Source organism: Brassica napus, chromosome C2, assembly GCF_020379485.1.
Source record: "Brassica napus cultivar Da-Ae chromosome C2, Da-Ae, whole genome shotgun sequence".
In the NCBI taxonomy this organism is placed as follows: Eukaryota; Viridiplantae; Streptophyta; class Magnoliopsida; order Brassicales; family Brassicaceae; genus Brassica; species Brassica napus.
In genome coordinates this window covers 25,222,384-25,248,437 of record NC_063445.1, presented here as the reverse complement: position 1 = coordinate 25,248,437, position 26,054 = coordinate 25,222,384, and the positions used below count along the sequence as shown (strand labels likewise).

The following is a 26,054-nucleotide window of genomic DNA, read 5'->3' as shown; positions in this document are numbered from 1 at the left end:
ATATAATTCTACTATATTATTATTTTTTAATTTATTCGTTATTTGAAAGTGCGGAATTGTCTCTTATAAAATATTTATTTTTTACAACATATGAATTTGTACTTAAAATTTATATCATGTGCTTTGTGAATTTGTTTAATAGTTTTTCTATATGTTTTGGATTACCAATATCTATGCAAAATGTTAATTTTGAGCCTCCAAATTCTTTTGTTGTTGCAAAATTCACCTCAATTTTTTTCTATATTTTCAGCGATGCCAACTTATAATATTTATGTTTTCTAATGTTTTAGAAACTAACCAATTAATTTAATAAGATGCAAATAAGTGATTCACCATTGAATTAAAATTTACCTATTTGATAGGAACAAAATCTATAAAATAAGTAAGTGGAGCCGATTTAAATTATATGATTGGTAGCAATATATTGGTTTTAATGACTTGGGGTAAATTTAATTTTTTTAAAATTCTAAATAAGAGAATGGTAGTCCCTTGTAAATAACTTGAAAAATTCAGGGCAATTTTTTTTTAGGGATTTTGCTTTAATAGTATAGATAAATGGTTGGACAAAAAAATACAAATAAATGAAAACAACACGTCGAAATCTAAATTCTTTAATCCAATCACGTTTAAAAAAATAATTTATTTTGCATTATTTTTTCTCACTTGTGTTTTTCTAGTTGTTAGATCTTCGCTTAAATTAGAAGTAATTGACAGTGTCCTTCTTATAAAATGATCAAAATGATCATGTGTTTTACAATGAAAATAGTTCACATGAATCATTCATTGACTTTCCTTATAAAAATGTCAAAGCATAGGGAACATTATTTTATGTTTTAAATTATTTAAAACAACAGATTTCTTAAACAATATTGAAGTTTCACAACAAACATATTTATTAAAATTAGCCTTTTTCCTACAGATATATTTATTATTTAAAACAACAGATTTCTTAAACAATATTGAAGTTTCATAACAAACATATTTATTAAAATTAGCCTTTTTCCTACAGATATATTTAAAATTTACTTTTCAATTAACATATATGATTTAAAAGTCTTAAACTTTGATTTATACTAAAAATAGGAATAATTGGGTTCACCAACCTCAATATTCTTTGTCCATAGTTACAAAGGAAGAGGCAGGTACACAGAACATAGTTTTAAAAAGAAAATGATTTAGGGAGATGTATTGAAATGTGGATTTTAAAAGTTTGGGTGGATTTGAAAAAATATTGGAGTTTGAAGAGATTTGGGTTAAATCTCAAAACGATGGGTGGGATTTAAAAAAAGGAAAATAGATTTGGATAGGATTTTTTAAAAATTTCAGAGTACTTGAGATCATTTGAACTTAAATTTCAGTGTACTTTTCAAAGTTCAATTATTTTAAAACATGAAGTAATCACTATTTTTTCCAACAGAGTAAAAACGTGAAATTTCAATATTTTGTCTTCTTCCTTCGTTTGTGAGAACGAGAGAGAGAGAGAGCTATAGATCAAAGTTTGCAGATACTCTTCCATATCCAACTTCCTGAGGTTGACTCATCGAGATCCCAAAAGCAAGAAAATCCAATGGCATATTACATAATCAATTCGTCTTGTACTTCTTCCAATTCAATCTCTGCAACAAGTTTGAACAGCAGTCTCTTGACAATATTCAAGAAAGCTCCAGAACTTACTAAAAGCCAATATAATAGATCAAAATTGTTTATCAAAAAACCAAATTCATAAACCATAACATGAAAGATAAATTTAAAAACATAGTAGCAGAGATAACATCTAAAAACAACGTAAACTGTTGTTGCATCAAGATCCCATATGCATAGCATCTGTCCACATGGTTGCTGCTATATTTGCTCTCCAATTATTAGCATTCACTCTTTGTTGTTCTTGAGTGCCATTTTGAACATCATCATCCATGTTCTCATCTTCACCTATTTCTTGAACATCACTTTCATTATCATCAGCGACAACAACTTCTTCAGGAAACACGTCTGAACGACATTCTTTACGAAGATAATTATGTAAAACAACACATGCAAGAACTAACTCTGCTTGTGTTTTATATGGAAATGGTGGAGCAGATTTGAAGATGAGGAATCTTGACTTAAAGATGCCAAAAATTCTCTCAATCACATTTCGCAAGGATGAATGACGATGATTGAACAACTCATTTTGATTCACAGGATCTTTGCCTTGTCCCCTAAAATCTTGAAGATGAAAGCGAGTACTTCGAAATGGAGCCAGAAAATTACGACGATTGGCGTATCCACAGTCGACTAAATAGAATTTTCCTGAAATCATATAACATATACAAATAATTTTAAGAAAATACAAAAATAACACATCAATATTTTAATCATAAGAACAAGACATACCTTCTGGAACTTGTAATCTGTTAGAATTTCTTGTTAAAGCATCTTGTAATACTTTAGCATCATGAGCTGAACCTTCCCATCCACTAAGAACATATATAAATTCTAAATCAAAATTGCATGCAGCTAAAACATTTTGTGATAGTTGTCCTTTTCGATTGCGGTAGCTAGATGAATCCTTTCCACTTATCATCGCAAGAATATGTGTTCCATCAATAGCTCCTACACAATCCTAATAAAATATAGAAACATGTAAATTTTTTTTTGCGGTATTTAAAAAATGCATAAGAGAAGAACTACATGTACCTTAAAATAAGGATAGAATCGTGTGCTATCTCTTATCTTTGGAGGCACTGTTGTTTCAGGCTTGGCCATGTAACTTGGAGCAAGTGCGTTTAACACTTTCAGAATTGTATGAAAACTCGTACTTATTGAGAATCTTGACCTCTTGAATCTATCTTGAGCCTGAATATACCTTGAGTTTTGACCAACAATGAACAAAAAGGTGGCTAGCATTTCTTCAACTGAAACATATCTTGTATCTTTTAATCCCATCTTTACTCTTATAATAGAGCATAACTTCAAAAACACATCCGGATACATACGATATAGATGTCGAAAATGTTTAGGATCTTCAACCAAAGCATTTTGTATGTATTCATGTCCAAGTGTTGTAGTTGATCTTCTAATTTCACGTTGTATTTGTGGAATACGTGAAGCGACATTACGTACCTTCACAATGATAGAAAAGACCAGTAAGAGAATATCAACGTCTATCTTGAAATTTGACATCTTTTTTCTCTTTTTCCTAACTTGTATCTCTTCATTTGCATTAACAATATGAGCCATTGAAATCTCTACACAAAAACATAAATAACAAGTCATAAGAAACTGTCTAATTGGTGAACAAAGTGTGAAATAATGCTAGATACTCACGTAATATAAAGCGGCAGTGATGAACTTTAGCTAGAGAAGAAGAGGACAAATAAATAAGGTTACACAAATCATTAAGGAATCATATCCTAACGAATTAGCCGCCAAATTTAGCCGTCAAAATCAATGTTTACTTTGAACAGAATATACTACTTTCCTATGTAAAATATAATTATACCATTGTAGGAGAAAACAAGAAGATAGTGTCGTATATAAATAAATAAAATTAGACCATTGTAGTAAAAAAAACAAAAACCATAACATATAAAGAACAAAAATCATAACAATTCTGCAAAGAAAAAACAAAACCATAGCTAAAGTAATAATAAAAACTCAACTTTAAAGAAATAAAAACTCCAAGATGACGAACTATCTTTAGAACTCCGATCATGTTACTTCAGCCACTTGGTTTACAGAGATTTCTTTTAATCCATCCACAACGATCTGTTATGGACATATTCACGAAACCAGATTTCATGCCTAAGGTGTGAACAAGGGTCATCGCCTCATAACGCAAATCATCATCCAAGTCAGGAATTTCCTTGATAGCATCCCAAACATTGTTAGCTTTGTCTTCAGCTTCTTTTTCTTCAGATTCCTTCACCCATCTTTTCTGAATCATGTCAAAAATTTGGCTACTGATTTCTGTAACTTCCTCACAAACCCTTTCCGAGTTATATGCATCCGTCCTAGCTTTCTTTCTATGTGAAAGCTTTTCTCCAATGCTTTTTCTTGATGAAGGTTCACATGTTTGCTGGTGTTCTATTCCTCCTCCCTCATCTATCACGTGGACAAAATCATTATCATTTGTCTTCTCGTTCTCTTCAAATTGATAGGATCCTGCATCAACAGAATCACCTAGTCCCACAGCATTCTGCCCAGTTGCAGTATTTTGTTCAAATATAGTCCTTAGCTCTTCAAAATCTTCAAACGAATCATCACGCAGATATTTATTATTTGGATGAGCCTATTAAAAAAAAGATCACTATAATAAGAATCATATGTAAACAACACCAACATAAGCATGAATTTCATATTATAATTTATTACCTGCAAATAGACCTTCCATACTTCATCATCTGCTGTGAATTTTTTCGTTTCAGAGTCCCACCCAAAACCAGAACTACAACGAAGAAAATCAGCAAACACTTGGTACCTACCCTTCAAGATTTTCATCCTATTTTTATACTGACCGTAGGTTTTTTTAGATCCAACTTCTTGTTGTAGAGTTGTTAGTATTCTGGATTCGACCGTCAATTTGTTGAATTTGCCGCTGGCATCACGAAAACCTTGATTGATTGCATCCACTAGTAACCTCAATAACAACTTGTGCTCAGGTCCAGACCATGAGTGGTATTGACCTTTACCTTTTACGTCTTTTGGATCTCCCATTGTTTGGAAGGTAACTAGTCATATAACAACACAAGATTATAAGAACCAAGATAATAAATCTATAGTCTTTGTAAAACCATATCTAAAATAGCGAATTAACAGATTTTATATTGATCGTCAAAAGACTCAAACCCATAAAAGGAACAATATTCAAAGACAAACATCATCCAAATTCATGAAACTAAACAAAATAATGAAACCAATCTGAAACTACACATTCCAGTAAGCCAAAGTGATGAAAAAGAATACTCACTTTGACAAATAAAAGAGATGATTGATGCTCGTATCCTATCAGTTTTGTAAGCTCTTCTCCATGTTACTGATTTTATATATATGTGCATACCTACCTAAACCCTAATTAAACAACTAAACGAAAAAAACCCATCATATTATTCAATTTTCTAAGGAGCAGCCCATAAAGATATCAACAAGATGCATATTTATCCAAAACAAAAATTAGAAAATCAGCATTGCGTACCTTGGCTTGCATACTTGTCAAGCAGTACCTTAGCTTGCATACTTGGAAGGACAAAACCAAAGCTCTAATCTACTACCTTAGCTTTCATACTTGGCAAGCAGTCTCGTAGAAGAATACTTCCTCAAGCTTTTGAGTTTGGAGAGTTGAAGCAAAGATTATTTGGGTGAACCAAAGCTGTAGAAAAAATAGAGAAGCAAAGAGAGTCACGATCAAAAACCTAACATAGTTTTCAAGCTCACAAACATTAGTTGACCATAGAGTAGAACATGAAAAGAACAAATAAACTTTACTAGACTTGCTTATACTCTTCAGGATTAAAAGGTTTGTTGTCAAAATATTCTCTGTCTTTTGTGTATAACATGGGATTTTAAAAACAGAACCAAAACAGAGAAGATTTTGACAACAGACCTTTTGACAGAACACCAAAGGAACAAATCAATCGACGTGTGCCTTAGCTCAACCTCAGATTCTTCAGAGCACAAAACCTTTTTCTCGGATCCAACGAAAAGCTCGAGACGAAATCAAATCTAACAATCAAAGGGCTCCCTTCAGGTTTGAGAGACTCCAAAATCGAATCTTTGGCTTCCAAAATTGTCGACTTGGGTATTGATTCATGAACAAGAGGGAATCGAAAGTTCAGTACTTTTCTGGAAAGCTTCGTCTCTGATCTCTCGCTTCCTTGTTCTCTCTCTGTTCTCATAGGTGTGGTCAATTTTTTATTTGATTTTGGGTATTTCCAAATAACAGGTACAATGGTGGGATTTGTGTAACGATAGTTTTGACTGAAAATAACAAAAAAAATAGTTTCAAATCCATTTCATAAAGTTTTTCTTTTAAAATTGTTTATCATTGAATAACAGTAGATTTGATTTACTTTTGGTAAATTGTTAATTAAATAACAGTGGATTACAAGTGATTTTAAGCTACTTTAGATAAATGTCATATTCAATGAAGAAAAAAAAATAAATCATTAGTTGAATAACAGAAAATTTTAAAAAAATACCAAAACACTATAAAATCCTCTATTCAATACACCCCCTTAATCACTAAATAGAAGTATCAGGGAAAGAAAGAAGCAGATTTGGTAAAAGGGTAGAATCGACAATGGAAGCAAAAACTGGGTTAATAAAGTGACGGAGAGATTCTCTCACTCTTCTGATCTCTCAACTCTCCCAAGCTAAGACTCTCTCTCTCTCTCTCTCTCTCTCTCTCTCTCTCTCTCTCTCTCTCTATCCGTTTGATCATCATCCTCGTCGCTCGTCGGCTTGTTCGGAAAATCTCCGATCCGTTCGAGTCTCGCTCTCTGACTGTTCCCGCCATCTGCGATCATCTGATCCGTCGATCTCCCTCGCGAAATTGTAGGTGACTCAGAAAAACGCACTCTTCCTAGCTACTGATCACCATTTTCGCTATATACGTGTGAAAATCTGATGAATAAACGATAATCAAAGCGACGAACACACCGATCGTTGATTGTTTTGACCTTTGTGGTAGAATCTTTCATTTTCAGTTGTAGATTGATGCTAAACAGTCACGTTTGTGTGATTGGTATGTGTAGAAAGTTAAGGAAGATGAGGTCGGTTCAAGCACCGGTTGTTTGCCCTGCGATTCGTCCAAGACAAGTAGGTGCATGCGCTCTGAAACCTACGCTTCTCAGAAGCCAATTCTTGGGTCATCGGATCAAGTCTCAGGTCACGCTTCGTCTGCATCCTCGGGGGTGTAGCAAGATTAGCATCAAGTGTGTTTTCAGCTCTCACTCTGATGGTAACGGAAGCACCGCTGAGAATTTCAACGAAAACGATGAGGAATATGTCAACTCTAGTATAGTGGAAGCTGGTAAGCTTTAGTGGATTCTCTTGTTTGATTTTGTTTCAGTTTCGTTTATTTTGTAATGTTATGTAGTTGAGGTGAAGAGTGGAGCTGATGGTTTCATGGTGAAGATGAGAGACGGCAGGCAGCTACGATGTGTTCATAACAATCCTCAAGGAGGGCATTTGCCGGATTATGCTCCACACCCTGCTATTGTTTTGAAAATGGAAGATGGAACTGGTCTTCTCCTTCCCATTATTGTCTGTACGTGACCTAAAATTGTGTATTGGGTAGCTTAGTTTTGATGGAGTTTCAGAGTGTGTGTTCTGTGCCCAGTCTCACAAATGTTTTTGGTTTTGTTTTATTGCAGTGGAGATGCCTAGTGTGTTACTTATGGCAGCAATGACCAATGTCCAGATTGTATGCTTTTATTTCTTTTGTTTGGATCAGTAAGGAGTGATTGAAGAGTAATTTAATGGGGTTTTGTTTTGGTTACTGGTTGCAGGCAAGACCAACCATGTATCAAGTGGTGAAGGAGATGGTGGACAAAATGGGTTACGAAGTATGTGTTATGAACATACTGCTCATGTAGACTTGTTCTTTGATTTCTGTATCTCATGAACATACTGCTCATGTAGACTTGTTCTTTAACTTTTACAGGTTAGACTTGTTAGAGTCACCAAAAGAGTTCACGAGGCGTATTTTGCCCAACTATACCTTTCAAAGGTTTGCATCTGGTGTCTTTTATGCAACTTTCTTTACTCAGTGTCTCATTTTCCTCTATTAAGGCTGGTTTGTAACGATGTTGCAGGTGGGTAATGCATCGGACTGTATTAGCTTTGACCTTCGCCCGTCAGATGCAATTAACATAGCTGTTAGATGCAAGGTAATGCATAAATATGTTTAGAAACCAGCTTAGCTAAATACAAATACGTATTCAGGGTTATAAATTTGTGTTAGGTACCTATCCAAGTGAACAAGTACCTTGCTTATAGTGATGGAATGAGAGTCATCGAGTCAGGGAAGCTGTCACAACAGACACCTGCTTCAGATGGCTTATTGTTTACTGAACAAGACCGGTAAAGTTTTCAGACACCTAAAGATCAAATCATATCTTCTGTGCTGTGGATTTAAGTGTCGAAACTTAAACTTCATTTTACCTTTGCGCAGACCAAATGGTCAGGCTTGCCTTGATACCAAAGAGTTCAACATTCTGAGCAACATGATGCAAGCTGTTAATGAAGAGCGATATGATGAAGCTGGTAAGCTTGATTGTATGCAATAATCTTGTTTTTCCATGTAGCATTGCTCTAAAGGTCAATGCATTGTTGTTTTATGATTTTGCAGCTGAATGGAGAGACAAGCTTGGCCAGTTTCGGGCCAAGCGTAACCTGAGGAAATACACATAAGAGGTACGAAGCATAAAACGAATGTTCATGTAAATGATTGTATCACCATCGAGGCTTATGTTCCTCCTTTCTGACAGGTCGATCAACGAGTATTTGTCTGTGTACATAATAAGAAGGTCGTTTGTCGGGGATCAAAGTGGAGGAAGAAGCAGAGTCTGGAGATTGAAGAATGCTCTACACTTAACCCATTTTCCCAGAAACAAAAATAAACAATTATATAATGTATTAAATGTATCTAGCGTGATGTGTACATAATGCTTATTAATCTGTGTCTTCTTGTGCACGTTAAGTTCACTCTGATTGTATTTTAAGACTCCTCTTGTCGGCCTTGTCTGTATTCAGTTAATTGCAGTTGTCTTTATCCAAGAACAAGTAAATTAGATATTTGCTATGAGAGCACTTTAGTCGAAGCGGTATAAATGGACATGGTTATAGCAAACAAATTGAAAGAAAAGAAAAACGAGATGGCTTTGTCGACAAAATTGCAGTGTCTTTAAAACTAATCTTACAAATACTTTGGTTTTGGTTTTCTTAGGTTGATTGGCAAGTCTGTAAACATTATGATTTATGAAATTCAGATAGCTTTGCTTTTTCTTTGGTCAATTGTTTATATACAATTTTTACGAAAGCTTTTCTTCTTCAGTTGACGGGAAAACCAAACATAATGTGGAACATATCTGTAAGCGAACGGGACTATAGTTGTTAGCCCATGTCTATTACTCAAAAGCCCCGTTCAAGTTGCTGTAAGACCAAGCACGTTGTTCGATAACAGGAGCTTCAAACAGCATGATGTGTGTTAACAATAACTTCCCACATCGGTTAAGTCGCAATAAGTTGATTCGGGAAACAGAGTATAAGAGGAGACCTTGGCGCAACGAGCAAAGTACTTACCTGGACGGGGTCAACTCGGGATCAAGAAGACGAGTGGCCTAGGCTAGTGACCTCCATTGCACTGTACGGAGGGGTGCTAAGCTTAAGGTCTTTCCATGAGAAAGAGCCTACGTCATTATTTGTGGCAGAGGGGACCTGCGTTCGCGCGGTCCCTACCATCATCAGTCTTAAACTTATATTCTATCAAATAAATATCATCATCAGTATCATTTTTTTTTTTTTTTTTTTGCTTTTCTATTACAAGCGCTTATTACAGAGGAGTGAGGACAGAGAGATATGAAATACAATGAAAGAGCCGGTCGACAATGGAATCAGCGATTAGAGTTTCACAATCGTGATGTAGCGCCTGCATATCATAGCTAAAGAGCCGATTCCAACTTTGTATTTTTTTTGCTTGTGGAGGTTTAGTTGCTGTTTCTGATCATATAATCTATTAGGAGGAAGATGGAATCTGTCGATCTGAACTAGGATCTATGGAGACTATCACGCTCCTTCCAAAAGTTTGTACAAGATATTTTATTTAAATACATAACAAGAATGTCGATTTCATAAGAACTCTACTATGTAATGATGTATATTTCCAGTTAGAATTAAGATTAACTGTAGAAAATGTTTATTGGAAAAGATAATGGCCGTGTTCGTTTACATGTCGCGCGACCTGCGACATGCGACCTGCGACTGATCGCAGGTCGCAGGTTGTTGTTCGTTTTGCTGTCGCGTAACATGCGACCTGCGATTGGTCGCAAGTCGCAAGTCGCAGGTTGTTGTTCGTTTTGATGTCGCGCGATTGATCGCGCGACCAGTCGCGGATTCCCATTTAAGTCGCCCGAAAAAACAACGACTAAAAATTAAGAAAATTTTGATCGCGCGACTGGTCGCAGGTCGCAGATCGCAGGTCGCGCGACACGTAAACGAACATAGTTTTAGTCGCAGGTCGCAGGTTTAGTCGCAGGTCGCAAGTCGTAGGTTGCGCGACACGTAAACGAACGTAATCTTAGTCGCAGGTCGTGCGACACGTAAACGAACATGGCCAATGAAAACAACTGGAAGAGTGAACAAGTAGCAAAAACGAGTTCGGATATTATTAACAACGAAACAGGAAAAAAAAGGCTGGGCTCAATTTAAGAGGCCCAAGACGTACAAAGCTTGATGTGTATTTAAGGTGGTGGGTGTATTTGTCCCACATCGGTTGTAGAAATGCTGAAGCTCATAAACTTGCGCTATAAATAAAGTCTCGCGTGCTCTCTTGAAAAGTATCTTTGCGCTTGGGGCAATGACGCAGCTAATGAGGTACTAACCGAGGCGCGTCTATTGCTGGTTGAAAACTATTTCCAAACCCCCTCCTGGGCCTAAGCTTGTCTTGGGCCTTCGAGAATTTCTGGAAGGGCTCCCTTCGGGGTAAAGCCCTACAATTTCTGAGTTTAAATATTTAATCAACTGGTAATAAAAGAACTTTTGTTGGAATAATCAGAATTCTTATTAACATGATGTACTTAACATTCTTTTCGTCGAGGCCCAAAAGAACAATTTTTCATAGATACATGACTAAAGCCCAAATAACTGAGAAAGCTCAGTACAGTATCGCGTCAAATGGCTTCATGTGTGTTAATAAAAGCATCCCACATTGGTTACGAGATAAATAAATAGAACTAGTCGGAGAAGGTAATCGAAGTATATATTGCACACCCTTACACTACGGAAAGTAAAAATGAAAGTTCCACATCCATTGTAACTTACGGAGATCCTTGAAGCATTAATGTAATTCTATTCTCTGCTATCGTTTCTCTCTCGTTCATACCAGTTAAATTTCTGTAACAAGTTATATGAAATCATTTGCACGTACACAATTCTTATGGTGTAGACGATATAATTGCAGTACGTGTTCTATTTTTTTTTAAATGTAGACACAAATGATCCAAGGGGTCAAGATAGTTTCTTACACTTGAACATGTATTCAATGTATTAGGGTTTGTGGTGACGAGACATGAATTTACTTGCGAGCTCAACTAACTAAAGGTAGATTACACCAAAAGGTAAACACTATATAACCTCGGGTCCTCAACTGTTGTACATAGACTATTTAGAGTTTGTAATTCAATATGAAGTTATATAAATTTCCTGTGACTTGCAGTAAATATGAATAGAGTTTTTTTTCTTCTTTTAAATATCTCTAACTGGTTATGCTAATTGTATTTGGGTTTAGGTTACTAAAATGACTATCATTTGTTTGATTCATTCTTCCATTGGCCTTCTCTTATGCTTTTAGATGTATAAGTAGTCCTAACAGCATTTTATTATCTGACAGGTTTGTTCTGCAGGAACAACCTCTACAAAACAACAATACAAATACAATAAAAAAATGATCTCTGTTTGCTAAGGGGATACATAAAAAATACTCAATAATGGCACACTACCACATTGAGTTCTTTAAACAATTGTCGTAACTCGTAAGTGGATGATGAACCTTCCGAAAAGATTGATTAATGTATACACTTCATGTCAAAAGGCCAAAACATAACCAATTCATGTGACACTAGAAAAGTAACAATTAAAGAATCAAGAAGCTGGTAGGAATCCAAGGATAATAATAATATATGTAACATGTCCTTCGTTCTACTACCATCTTTCGTTACGGGTTTTCTTTAAGTATTTGTTTCTTCCTGCAACAAAACGTTAGATTCATTTAGAAAACCAATGTCAAACAGTTTGGTAAAGGAAAGTATCATTGGTTGGTCCTTTGGAACACACCCAATGAATATTTTTGAGAAATATTCTTAGGAAACATTAGGGCATGATTATCGCCCGTATGTAAAGCACATTTCTTGTTATTTTGGGTCGAAAAATTAATGTTAAATAGACGAAAATATTACAAACGGGCCGAAGAACTTGTTAATTAAGAAGTTTATTTCTCCGTCCTTAAGGGGCAGGTGGCAGAAAATGAATGGGTGTAGGGTTAGAGGAAGGGAAACTCGTGTTCGGTGTTTTTATTTCCGACTTCTTCTTGTTTCGAGCTCGTCGGCGATTCAATCGCCATAGCTGTAATCCTTCGAAATCGAAACCGCCTCCGTGCATGTTCTCTGTGTAAATCCTCTCGGCGAAATCGAAACCGTCTAAACCCCATCTCCTCTGTCGATATCCCGTCGGCGAAATCGAAACCGTCAGACTCTATCTCCTCTGTCGATATCCCCTTGGCGAAATCGAAACCGGCTCACCCAATCTCCTCCGTTGAAATCCCCTCGGCGAAATCGAAACAAGAAGAAGTCCATCTCCTCTGTCGATATCCCCTCGGCGAAATCGAAACCGTCCAAACCCCATCTCCTCTGTCGATATCCCCTCGGCGAAATCGAAACCATCTCACTCCATCTCCTCTGTCGATATCACCTCCTCGAAATCGAAACGTCTCTCCCCCTCTCCTCTATCGATATCCCGTCGGTGGTAGCTCCTCTCGTTGGTAGCCGATATCTAAATCCTCTCCGAGCATAGCCCAAAACGAGGTACGTGTTCCTCCTCTGTAGTTTAATTCAAGAATTTTTGTGGGATTATACGATTGGGTTTGTGATTGGGTTTGTGATTGGGTTTGAATTAATTTGTGTCTGAAAAATTTGGTAGACTTACTATATAAATATAGCAAGAATCTCGACTACGATGATCATGAATTTGCGATGATTCTCTTTCTTTGAATTTTTTTGTGAATCTCGTCTGCTATATGATACTTATTTTTATGTGAATCTCGTGTGCTAGTTGAAAATATATCTTATCTGAATCTTGTCTGCTATCTGAATCTCCTCGTTTGTTACATTGTTATAGATAAGTCTTCATATTTCTTATCTGAATCTCGTCTGCTATTGCTATCAAAATAGATTGGTAGAGTGACTATTGTTTTAAATGTTAGCTCTGCTTTTGTACCATTTCACTGTGGTGGTTAATGCTTGCCAACTGTTGTTTAGTTTGAAACCAAATTCAGGTTTATATTTAATTGAACTGGACTCTGTTTGTAACCAAGTTTGCTTGATCTTGATAATTAATTTGCTTGAGAAGTGTAGTTAATGCTTGCGAAGTGTAGTTTGTTTGTAACCAAGTCTTCGTATTGTTTGCTCTTAGTTTAGTGTAGGTAGTTTGAAAGTTCAAACGAAATCACGTTTTGATTTAATGAACCTGTAAAATTGAAAGCTTTGTAGTAGTAAAGTGTAATAACTTTTGATTAGACATTGGTAGTTTATGGTTAGTCTTTAGTATTGGAACTTATTACACTTAAAGTTTCACCTATTTAACGAAACTCATCCTCCTTTATATCATATACTCTCCATCATCTTCTTTCTCTCTTCTGTCATCAAACAAGTAACCATTCCGGCTTCTCTTCATTACTCCCTTCTCTGTTCTTGTATCTATCGATTCGATGCATCCATATAGTAATTCCTCTAGCTATGTAGGACTTCTCAACAGTCAAAATGAGAGTGTTCTACAGGGAAACTTTCCTTATGAGAGTTTTCCTTCTAGTATGAACATTGGAGCTTCAGATATCCCTCCCTTTAGTTCACAACAATCTGAGGCTCCAAGTCCCCAAGAAGACACACCAGCCCAGCGTAGGGAGAGAAGAAAATGGAGCCGTGCCGATGACGAGGTTCTAATAAGTGCCTGGTTAAACACTTCTAAGGATACTATAGTTGGTAATGACCAAAAGGGAGGGACTTTCTGGGAGCGCGTTGGAGAATACTTTGCAGAAACTCTGCATGCTAAAGCGAGTGGTGACAGGAGGATGCATCTCAACTGTAAGCAGAGGTGGCACAAGATCAATGATCTCACAAACAAATTTTGTGGGGCCTTTGCAGCTGCCGAGAGACAACAGAGTAGTGGTCAGGGTGAGAATGATGTTCTGAAGGCCGCTCATGATATTTTCTATAGTGATTACAACATTAAATTTAACCTTGAGTATGCATGGTGTGTGTTGAGGTATGAACATAAATGGATCAACCTCAACACTCCCAAAGCTACTGGCCCTGCAAAGAGGAAAACTGGTGATGAATCCGCACAATCTTCAAGTGTCAATGTCGATGATCATCAGATACGGCCTGAAGGGATCAAGGCTGCGAAAGCAAGAAGGAATAATGGTTCAGGGAAGACTCTCGATGATTATAAGACCATTTGGGAGATCAAGAAGGAGGATTTGGCTATGAAGGAAAAACTGTCAAAGCTGGCTATACTAGACACTCTCCTTTCGAAAAAAGAACCCCTAACTGAGTCTGGAGATGTTGTCAAGAACAAACTACTCCTCCAGTATTTCTGAGAATGATGTGTTCAAATAATGTGTTATATGGTTTTATCTGTTGCTTTGTTTGTATGTTCAATATGTTTATGCTCGTTGCTTCATGTTTCTGTTAGTTGCTTCATGTCTGTTGCTTACTTAATTTGTATGTTGACTCTGTTCCCTTCTAATATTTATGCTAAAGCTTCAGTTGTGGTTCAAATAAATTTTTTAATGGTCAATCTGTTGCTTACTTTGTATCTTCAGTGTGTATAATTTACTAATATTTTTAACAATTTGTTTTTTGCAGGTTAAGTAACAATGGGACTTGATTACAGCTATAGTCAGCCATCACAATCAGATACGTTTGGTGGGCACACAGTATCCAGTGGTTACGACGAGACAGTCGATCTTATTCGTCGGGATCAAGAAGAAATATGAGACAACATTGCTGAGCAGGTTCATTACCCGCCTCAACCTGAGGTGGAGTTTGGAATCCCGCAGATATGTTACTGTGGTCGTCAACCCCTTCTCGCAAGCTCTCATTCTCGAAATCATCCAGGTAGACTATACTACACCTGCGCAAATGTTGATGATGGCGACTGCCATGTTTGGAAGTGGTGGGATGTCGTCGTTATGGAAGAGATGAAAGCAAGGGATTTACACACCCTCGAACTGGCTCAAAAGGTAGATTCTCTTACCCTTATGGGTGACTATGTGACTGAGCAGAAGGTGGCTAAACTAGAGGAGATGGTTTCCAAGCTAAGTAACAAGAATCCAGTGTTTACCAATCTGTTTGAAATGGTTGTTGCTTTCATGGTCGTTGTTTTAGTCGTAATGGGGATGATGGTCATGTTTAAGTAGACTGCTTATGTATTTTAGCTGTAATGGTCGGGTTGTTGCTTTGCGGTTTGTAATAAGGACTTATGTATTAGGGATGATGGTCATGTTTGAAATGGTTGTTCATCTCGGAAATGTGTAATACGATTAAGAGTATTTGTATGTACTTTACTTCTCTCATGTCGGTATGGTGTTGTGATCACGGGAGTTAGAAACATATAAACACGTGAAACAACACAACAAAATAAGCAAGCAACTGTCAGAAGAAACTAACAACACAACAAAATTATCAAATCTGGTGTCACAAGACTTCAAAACTATTAACATCACGGGAGTTTATAGGGAAAATATCAGAAGGGAAACATTGTGTGCTATAAAAATATAACATCTTCTCTCATTACCTTCACCACAACTCATCTCTCTTGAACTCTCTTTCCAAACATTTCCTCCCCATTCATTTTTTTTTAAAATGGCTTCTTCTTCTCATTATCATTACCACAAAGATGATGATGTTGAATTTGAATCCCTTTTTGAAGAATTATTAGAAATCCCAGATACTTTTCCCGAACCGAAAGAGCGTAAAAAACGTATATTTATTGAGAGAAACCGGGAAGAAGGCCACATCAACCTGTGGAATGATTATTTTTCTGAAACTCCTACATACCCTCCCAATATATTTCGGCGACGGTTTCGAATGAGCAAGTCATTGTTCCTGCGTATTGTGCATCGTCTCTCTACGGAAGTAGCTTATTTTGCTCCAACACAAGATGCAGTCGGAAGGTCAAGTCTATCACCGCTCCAAAAATGCACTGCAGCCATTCGTCAATTAGCATATGGTGGTGAGGCTGATACAGTAGACGAATATGTAAGACTTGGTGAAACCACAGCTCGGAAATGCTTGCACCAATTTACCGCGGGAATTATCCACTTGTTTGGAGATGAATACCTAAGACGTCCAACAGCGGAGGATCTTGAAAGACTACTCGCTAAAGGAGAAGAACGTGGATTTCCCGGGATGATTGGAAGCATCGATTGTATGCATTGGGAGTGGAGGAATTGCCCCACCGCTTGGAAAGGTATGTATTCACGAGGAACCGATAAACCAACAATTGTGTTGGAGGCCGTAGCTTCTTATGACCTATGGATATGACACGCATTTTTTGGAGCTCCAGGTACTATGAACGATCTTAATATTATAGATCGATCACCTGTTTTTGATGACATTATTAAAGGAATAGCTCCGCAAGTCAACTTCAATGTCAACGGAAGGGAGTACGATTTCGCCTACTATCTCACGGATGGTATTTATCCGGAATGGGCGACATTTATTCAATCTATCCGACTACCACAGGGTCCAAAACATTCACTATTTGCTAAAACCCAAGAATCTGTCTGAAAAGATGTTGAGCGTGCCTTTGAAGTCCTGCAAGCTAGATTCGCCGTTATTAAAAATCCATCTAATTTATGGGATAAATCTAAGATAGCAAATATTATGAGAGCATGTATCATACTCCATAATATGATTGTCGAAGATGAACGACGTACACATACTCAAGATGAGACGTTTCAAGATGAGGATATTTCTTTTTGCGTCAAGATGCCTACCGAGCTTTTCAGTACACTTGATCGTCGGGCAAAAGTTCGGGGTAGACCAATCCATAGACAATTAAAACTTGATTTGATCGAACATATATGGGATCAATTTGGGTTTGAAAATTAAGATTTCATGTTTAATTTTCTATGAATTGAATAAAAAAGATGCTTTTATGCATTTTTTTTTCAACTTTGTAATCTTTTTTTTTTGTTCAACTTTGTTATTTTCTTATGTTTAATGTTATATGTGTTGTTATAAAGTCCTCCCAAAAATTTTACAAAATAAAATAAAATATTACTATTTAGCTAAGAACCTACAAAAGTATCTACCAATAATCTCCACTTTTAATCAAGTATCTTAACAAAAACTCTTAATCTAATTATATTAATAAACTAACCTAAGATATGCAATTAAAGTCCTAGCAATGAGGATGCCCTTAAGCCGGGCTCTTAGCCATGGTTTTTAGCAAAAGAATAATTAAAAAATCAGTGGATTCCACTTCACTTTTTAAGAACTGCTTTTTCCTACTCTTTTGTAAGGGCCGAATTTTGGGTGGTTTTTGGACTGTTTGCGAGTCCCACCGACACGTGGCGGTCCGCAATTGGTTCCCTTTTAATTAATTTTTTTATCAGATAAAAAAAAATTCAAAAACCTACATATGAAACCGTGCATGGGTTAAGAGCACCTCCAATGGAGGATTTTAGACTAGAATCCTTAGCAAAATAATATTAAGATATTTGGTGGGGCTCACATTTTGTTAAGGATTGAGTACTTAAAACCCTTAATTCAGGACTGATTGTTAATGAATCCTTACACTATTCGCGGATCCCACGATACGTGGCGACCCGCGATTGGTTCCGTTTTCAATTTTTTTTTAAACGGACAAAAAAAATAATAATAAAAAATTCTAAAAAGTTTACCTATGATTCCGAGCCACCAAGAACACCGTTGAAGGTGCTCTAATGGTGCTCTGGGTGGAAATGTTGGTGACTATAATTGCCAATTATTCATGACAAAAGATGTTGTTGAAGAAGAGACCTGAATAGCTTCAACCTATATGCACGAGTTAGAAAAAATCAGGAAAAAAATAAAATGAAAAAGAGAAGGTTTATTGACAATTAATAAGATTACAGGTTACATTGATACCTTCAAAATTGCTGAATAAAATCTTATTAAGTAGGTAGATATTGGGTTTATTATAATAACAACTAGATCCGATCCGCGCGCTAGCGCGGATATGAATTTTCAGTTTTTAATTATTTATTTTATAAAATGATGTATTTGTAAAATTCATTCATATTATATTCATTAAGTAAATATTTTTTTTTTGCATCTTAAACTATCTTTTTTTTACGAATGTGTGATATCATATAAAAAAATATTAAAAAATGAGTATACATAGTTAATTAGATAATTGCAAAAACATAAATTTTTCTTTCGTTTGCGATATCATATAAATAATGATCCGCCCAGTTAACAAAAATCATGATTTTTTTATGTGTAATTTTTTTTTGATCATTTCCTTAAAACTATATTAAATTTTACATATTTTAATTAGAATATTTTTAATATCTTTACCTTTTTATTTGAAATGCAACTCATTTTTTTTTAAATTATAAAAAATATTTAAAAAATATTTTTAGAATTTGTTTGAAAAATATGAAAATTACATTTTAAATTAATATTATCCTAAAATATGATAAGTTTTGATATAAACGGAAACTCAAATTATGTCAGAAATAATTATATTCAATGATAATAACAATTTAAATTGATTATTTTTTAAAAAATACATTTACAAAAATATTTTTTGAAAGAAAATTCATTTCTCTTTCAAATATAAAATGAAAATATTATAATTAAATAATAAAAAATATAAAGAAAAACCATAAATTTAGCAAATGACAACTGAGTTATATTATGCTAAAAATTTTTTTCTAACAATTTAGCAAATGACAAATGAGTTATGTGCAAATAATACCATATAATTTTTAAAAACATAGCCATTCTTAAATTTTTTTTTGAATAAATAAATATTTTTTAATTTAATCAACTGAAAATAATATCCGTACAATTGTGTGAGTCAAATTCTAGTTTTATTGATGCATGTTATATATTAGTGCTGTATGTTTTAGGTAACATTTTAATGATGCATGTTTTTTAAAATCTCCGTTATTAAAATTATGCACGTAAGGATAACTCATGAGTTTTTTTGTTGATTAAATGACATTATGTCCAAATTTATTTAAGGATATTTCATTAAGCTAACTGAAAAAGACAAATAATAAAATATGAAGTTTAAATTCATTTAAGCATATTTCATTAATGTAACTGAAAAGACAAGTAATAAATTAGACAGTTTTATTCGTTTTAGGATATTTCATAAATGCAACTGAAAAAGACAAGCAAAAAAATAGGGAGTTTAATTAATGAAGTAAGAACATTTTCAAATGGGTACTTCTCTTTTAATAATATAGATTTCATTAAGGTAACTAAAAAATACAAACAATAAAATAGGAAGTTTAAATTCATTTAAGCATATTTCATTAATGTAACTGAAAAGACAAATAATAAATTATGCAGTTTTATTCGTTTTAGGATATTTCATAAATGCAACTGAAATAGACAAGCAAAAAAATAGGGAGTTTAATTAATGAAGTAAGAATATTTTCAAATGGGTACTTCTCTTTTAATAATATAGATTTCATTAAGGTAACTGAAAAAGACAAACAATAAAATAGGAAGTTTAAATTCATTTAAGCATATTTCATTAATGTAACTGAAAAGACAAGTAATAAATTAGGCAGTTTTATTCGTTTTAGGATATTTCATAAATGCAACTGAAATAGACAAGCAAAAAAAATAGAGAGTTTAATTAATGAAGTAAGAATATTTTCAAATGAGTACTTCTCTTTTAATAATATAGATATAGATATAGATTTCATTAAGGTAACTGAAAAAGACAAGCAATAAAATAGGAAGTTTAAATTCATTTGACCATATTTCATTAATGTAACTGAAAAGACAAGTAATAAATTAGGCAGTTTTATTCGTTTTAGGATATTTCATAAATGCAACTGAAATAGACAAGCAAAAAAATAGAGAGTTTAATTAATGAAATAAGAACATTTTCAAATGGGTACTTCTCTTTTAATAATATAGATTTCATGGAAAGTGTAACCGCATTAGTTTTAGTTAGTGTAATAAAATTCGGTTTAAACATCATATAGATTTCTATATTAATCTAAACGGCAAATCAGTCATAAACAAAAACAATTTTTTAAAACATGTTTTAGACAGTCTAAACTGCATTTAGGTGTCTGCTTATGCACTAATTCTCCATAAAACATATGATTAATCTAACGATTTCTTAACATTGGTCTTAGTATAAGAAAAAGAATAACAAGTGATCCATTTTCTGACTGATCAAGTGGAATTCCCGTTTTTCGGCAGCTAACTGAGACCCTCTCCAATGTATTCCTCTATTTTTACCTGTAAAATAGAGTATCTCTAAAATAGAGATGAATTTTTCTCCATTGTATTTTTCTATTTTTGCCTCTATAAAAGAATATTCTCAAAAGATTCTATTTTAATTTTACAAAAGATACCTTTTGTTTATAAAAGTTGATAACTAACCCTATTTATTTTTAACTTTTAAAATATTTTCATAAACTTATGAATTTTTTTAAACTAAAGTTTTGTTAAAAGACTATTATGTAAATAAAAAATGTTATTATACACCTACAAAAACTGTATTTCTCTATAAATATAATTATTTTGGTTACAACTATAAAAATTTGAAAGTTAAAGGACTATTTTGAAAATAAAAAAGTATGACTCTATAATAGATGAATGCTATTTTTCCTCTATAAAAATAGCAATCTCTATTTTAGAGGTGGAAATAGAGATGAGATGAAACATTTTTACCTCTATTACAGTATATAGAGGTGAAAATAGCTAGGGGTCGGAGATGCTCTCAAACCGTTAACATGGATCGAACCAGCATTGATTAGAGGCAACGAAATTTTTTTTTTGAAAAGACGAAGCTAAGTTTGATACGACAAACCGTCCGAATGATATTTTATTCAAATAAGTTTTGTAACAAAGAAAATCAGCTAATCTCGCTTCACCGTAACAACACATAATCATCAGCAATGAAAATATAGCCAATGATTTTGCGTCTACTTTTGAAGAGCGCTCCTAAAACTAATCCAAAAGTAGATAATATAATTTGAGATTATCACATTTCTGCACATCTTAGTACGATCCATAGTCAGCAGCACCAACGAGCTCAAGTCCACATGCAACGACGTCGTTTTCTTCCTGAACAAGACATCTCTTCTTCTCCATTATAAATGCCTCTACCTTCAAACGAAACTCCTCGCCGCTCAATCTCTCTATCCCTGAGTTCGCCGACTCTGTCCTTCGAAACTCCGTCACCGGCCGGTTAACCTTCTTCTTCCTCTCCGACTTCGTCCTCCTATAGGTTCTCTTTAACTCTGTTGTGACCGCCTCCACAGCCACCTTCTCCTCAATAAACGCCGGAACGATTTGCTTCTCCGCAACTACTTCCTCGACCAACACCGCAACGGTTTGCTTCTCCGCAACTATCTCCTCGACCAACGCCGCAACGGTTTGCTTCTCCGCAATCACCTCCTCGACCAACGCCGCAACGGTTTGCTTCTCCGCAATCACCTCCTCGACCAACGCCGCAACGGTTTGATTTTTCGAACCACCATCGTCAACCACTTTTTCATCGGCGGCGGTTACGATAACGGCGGAGGAGGAGGAGGAGGTGTACTGATCGTATAGATCTGGTTTGGAACTACTCTCGTCGTCGCGATCGCGAGATAGAATGAAAACCAAAGCGACGAGTAAGTTTGCGGAGACGAAGACAACGGTACGATTGGTTACAATAACCGCTCCGGTTCGGTAAAACCAGTCGCCGACAGCTAACAGTGAAACCGTCACTGTCGGAAACCACAAGTAAAACAGTAAAGCGACGGCGCATGCTCGTATAATGTTCCGGAAGCATTTTTGGTTGTTGTATCTCCTCATCGCTTCTGCTTTCTCCGCCTCCACACCATGGAACACAAACGGTTTCGTCATGTTTTTTTGTTTTGTAGTTGTTTGAATCGTTTTGTTTGTTATGTTTCCGTGAAACAGCGAAGGTATAAATGCTTTGCTCTGTCTCTTTGATCTGAGTTTGAGAAATTGAATACGGTGAAGATTGAGATTATACGATCCCTCGGAAATTTAAATCAGGAAAGTGAAGCGATCGATAGAATATTTGATCTGGGAGGGAGAGATACACTGACACTGATTATGATCCTATTTATATAGACAACTTTTAAAATATTTTAATGCTCTTTAATTGTTTGGCTTTTTTTCAAAAATAAAATTATTAGTATAATCTTGTGTGGACATTCAACCAATAATGATAGCACAATACATAAAAGTTTCTTAACCTTTAGTGAATTCTATTATCTTCAAAATGTTTTGTCTCCTGTCTATGGAAAGTTGGAAACAATGATTAGTTGCCTACCACAACTAATTATTATGCCATCTCATTACAATATTTTCTCTATGGAAACTCCCATGTTGATAAAGAGATCTATTTCTATATATTTTTCATTTGAAGATATAGTTTCCCGTAGTACGTATACTGGATATATTCCAGCTTAGTATAAATTAACGAGGCTATTTGTTGCAGAATATTCGAATGTTACATTTCGGAAAGAAAATTATCATAATAAAAGTTAATTACATGGATCTTGTTTAAGCAGCCTATGAAACAACTTGTAAAATTTCCGAAAAGGACACGTGACAGTCACAAGGCGTCAAAGCAAAAGAGCAACAAGCTTGTCCACACACATAATAATACTAGGCCTTGCTCACATTTACGAAGTTCATGGGACTTTCGAAAACAAAAGGGGTATTGGGCAAATGGTCGAGAATCACGTGAGAATGAGATGAGTCACATGCACGAGGAAAACTTCTTAGTTCTTCTTACACATACGGTTTATATATTTGCAAACATTATGTTAAGGTTAATAACAGTTTGATGCATACATTTTATAAAAATAGACCGAGGGAGCTAGTACGTAGTTGTATTTATTGCAGACAAAGACTGGTTAGGTGTAGCAACAGAGCTCAAAACTGTCTGATCTTGGCGTCGTCCCGGAACAAACCATTGCATTATTTTGGACTAACAAACAATTTACGAGACAGCAAACATTTGTATTTATTTAATCGGACATAAACAGAACAATTGAATTATTCCAACATGATCAAGAGACTAATCAGACATGGTCAACAAAACCAACTCTTTAATCTTGCTTGTGTTAGGATTAGGAAACATGAAACACAATTGTTCTTTGATCTAATTGATATTTTTTTTCGGGTGAGTTTAAGAATTTCTGAGCTTTGTATGATATATATAAAGACTTATTCTTGGGTTCACCCCCTAGGGTGAACCTCTAGGTTCACCAACCAATAGGAATGTGTTATTTCATATTCGATATCTTTTAAAAAAGGAAACAAAATATTGTCAAATTATATTATCTTTTTTAAATTAAAAGGTAAAAAGAAATAAATAAAAAATAGTAGTAATTACAAAAAAAAAATATTTTTAACGTCGTCAGCAAAACATTAAACCCTAATCCCTAAACCCTAAATCCTAAACCCCAAACCCTTGGGTAAATCTTAAACCCTAGGATAAATCTTAAACTCTAGGATAAATCTTAAACTCTAAATCAAAATCACTAAACACTAAAACACTCAAGGGCTTAGGGTTTAGGATTTAGGGTTTAGAGTTTTAGGGTTTAGTGTTTTTATTTAGAGTTTAGGATTTATCCAAGGGTTTAGGGTTTACCCAAGGGTTTAGAGTTTACCCAAGGATTTAGGGTTTACCCAAGGGTTTAGGTTTACCCAAGGGTTTAGGGTTTAGGATTTAGGGTTTAGGGATTAGGATTTATGGTTTAGTGTTTTGCTGACGACGTTAATTTTTTTTTAATTCTTTTTCTGTAAATGCTATTTTTTTTTACTTTTTTATTTAAAAAACATAATATAACTTGATAATATTTTGTTTCCTTTTTTAAAAGATATCGAATTTGAAATAAAGAAATCTTATTGGCCGGTGAACCTAGAGGTTCACCCTAGGGGGTGAACCCAAGAATAACTCATATATAAATGGACAAAACTTAAGTTCACCCCTATGTTGAACCTTTAAATTCACCATCTCTCTTACCACCAATCAAAGTGTCATCTAGATAATTAATAAAAAATATTAAATTTTATTTAAAAATTTAAAATAGTTGAAAAAAATGATGTCTAACAAAACTCAAAATCCTAAATTCTAAACCCTAAATCTAAATCTAACCCCTAAATATTAAACTCAAACCCTATACCCTAAATAAACCTTAAACCCAAACCCTATACTATAAATCTAAATCCTAAACCCTAAACTCAAACTGTAAACCCAAATCCTAGATCCTAAACCAAACTGTAAACCTTAAACCCAAATTCAAACCTTTTGGGTTTAGGGTTTACGGTTTGGGTTTAGGGTCTAGGATTCGGGTAGGATATAGAGTTTGGATTTAGGGTTTAGGATTTGAGTTTAGAATATAGGGTTTGGGTTTATGATCTAGAGTTTGGGTTTAGGGTTTAGAGTTTGGGTTTAGGATTTAGGGTTTAGAGTTTGGGTTTAGGATTTATGATTTAGAGTTTAGAATTTAGGTTTAGAATTTAGGATTTAGAGTTTGGGTTTACGGTTTTGTTAGTAGCATCATTTTCTTTTTTCAATTATTTTTGATTTTTTTTTAAAAAGTTAATATTTTTATTAATAATATAGTTGACACTTTGATTGGTTATAAGAAATTTGATGAATTTAAAAGTAAACCTAAGTTTTGTCCTATATAAATCTACATCTAGTTGAGTCAGGATCGCAATCTTTTTTCTAACAATAAAAAGGATATACAACTCCAACCAACTTCATCCTGGGTTTGAATTGATACCAAATTATATTACTGTTCATTAATTTTAGAAGTTAAAGAAACTTCTAAGCTCCAACTGCGTACATAAAATTATCTAAAGACATTGTTTTGCTTTCATAGTTCTGATTTTACTAACAATTTAGCAGTACAACTCTCTCTTAGCACAAAGAAATCTGTTCACTGAACAGTTGATTGGGCATTATTTTTTTTGCTAAATTGTAAATATCATATAGATGAATAAAAGATTCTACAAGAGATGATCTTAGTTTTTGAACCATCTTGGCAAAAAATAACAAAAAACAAGATGGAGCACTGAATTTATAACCTACGAGAACCTATCTCAACCACATCACCATGAGGTCACTGAATCTCTTTCTAACTCTCCTCGCTGAAATGATGTTTCGAAGCTCTTTGTTAATACCGTAGAACACTGTAGAAGCCGGTATAGTTGACTGATTATGCACCAAATTGTTCCTTTGCTTCCACAGATGAAAGATGACTGTTTGCACCGCCAAATTCCTCAATAGTGTAAGCCTTTTTGATTGTGAAGATCGTATCCAAGACAGGAGCTCAGCCCAGGTTGTAAACATTGTTGACGGAGGTTGACATCTGTGGAAGACCTCGCGCCAGACTTCCCTGCTGTAGTTGCAGGACAGCATCAGGTGGTCTCTTGTTTCATCATAGGTAGAGCACAATGGACACAAAGGCGAGATAGGGACTCTCCAAGCAACCAGTCTTGACCTCGTCGGCAGTCTATCATAATTAGCAACCCACATAGTGAACGCGTGCTTCGGAATGCATCCTTTGAACCAGACAACGTCCACCCAGTCTTTAACATCCTCTCGCGGTCTCAGCACCTCCCAAGTGGTGACAGACCTGAAAATACGCAACTGAGAATCACCAGCAATCCATTCATACTCATCATTCACATTCATAGGTAAAGGCAAAATAATAGCAGTGAGGTAAGTATGAAGTTCAACTTCCTTTTGAGATCTTGGGTGAGGGAGTCTCCAAGTGGATCCATTGATTGCATCCGCCACCACAGAATTCTTTCTTATTCTCAGCGATCTTGGACCAGACTGGCCTATATGCTCGATCAGAT

At 34.9% G+C, this 26,054-nt stretch overlaps 5 protein-coding genes and 2 non-coding genes across 8 annotated transcripts; 4 read left to right on the top strand and 3 right to left on the bottom strand.

Annotated features, from left to right (window-relative positions):
- Positions 1-1,801: 1,801 nt before the first annotated feature.
- Positions 1,802-2,925, bottom strand: LOC106372965 (putative nuclease HARBI1). The gene is made up of 3 exons (XM_013813214.1): positions 2,677-2,925; positions 2,374-2,602; positions 1,802-2,289 (listed from the first exon to the last, which is right to left on the bottom strand). The coding sequence occupies exons 1-3, from the start codon at positions 2,923-2,925 to the stop codon at positions 1,802-1,804; spliced, it is 966 nt and encodes a 321-aa protein (XP_013668668.1).
- Positions 2,926-3,547: 622 nt separating this feature from the next.
- LOC106374980 (uncharacterized protein At2g29880-like) lies at positions 3,548-5,982 on the bottom strand. Its single transcript, XM_048747690.1, has 2 exons — positions 4,354-5,982; positions 3,548-4,270 (listed from the first exon to the last, which is right to left on the bottom strand). Exons 1-2 carry the CDS (start codon positions 4,693-4,695, stop codon positions 3,701-3,703), a joined length of 912 nt encoding a protein of 303 aa, XP_048603647.1. The 5' UTR covers positions 4,696-5,982; the 3' UTR covers positions 3,548-3,700.
- Positions 5,983-6,223: 241 nt separating this feature from the next.
- On the top strand, positions 6,224-8,709 carry LOC106375650 (bifunctional nuclease 1). 2 transcript variants are annotated; one of them, XM_013815616.3, is made up of 11 exons: positions 6,224-6,531; positions 6,732-7,009; positions 7,076-7,246; positions 7,353-7,402; positions 7,488-7,544; positions 7,643-7,708; positions 7,794-7,868; positions 7,943-8,061; positions 8,153-8,244; positions 8,330-8,394; positions 8,469-8,709. In XM_013815616.3, exons 2-10 carry the CDS (start codon positions 6,745-6,747, stop codon positions 8,389-8,391), a joined length of 957 nt encoding a protein of 318 aa, XP_013671070.1. In that variant the 5' UTR covers positions 6,224-6,531; positions 6,732-6,744; the 3' UTR covers positions 8,392-8,394; positions 8,469-8,709. The 2 variants fall into 2 exon arrangements, with proteins under 2 accessions (XP_013671070.1, XP_013671071.1); XM_013815617.3 differs by having other exon boundaries at positions 6,334-6,535.
- Positions 8,710-9,274: 565 nt separating this feature from the next.
- LOC125582597 lies at positions 9,275-9,438 on the top strand. The gene has a single exon (XR_007320054.1). It is a non-coding gene; the product is annotated as a U1 spliceosomal RNA (small nuclear RNA).
- A 1,099-nt stretch (positions 9,439-10,537) lies between these two features.
- LOC125582842 lies at positions 10,538-10,688 on the top strand. The gene has a single exon (XR_007320286.1). It is a non-coding gene; the product is annotated as a U4 spliceosomal RNA (small nuclear RNA).
- Positions 10,689-13,678: 2,990 nt separating this feature from the next.
- Positions 13,679-14,566, top strand: LOC106372968 (glutathione S-transferase T3-like). Its single transcript, XM_013813215.1, has one exon. It carries the CDS (start codon positions 13,679-13,681, stop codon positions 14,564-14,566), a length of 888 nt encoding a protein of 295 aa, XP_013668669.1.
- Positions 14,567-21,009: 6,443 nt separating this feature from the next.
- LOC106374332 lies at positions 21,010-23,317 on the bottom strand. The gene has a single exon (XM_013814387.3). It carries the CDS (start codon positions 22,065-22,067, stop codon positions 21,216-21,218), a length of 852 nt encoding a protein of 283 aa, XP_013669841.1. The 5' UTR covers positions 22,068-23,317; the 3' UTR covers positions 21,010-21,215.
- Between the last annotated feature and the right edge of the window lie 2,737 nt (positions 23,318-26,054).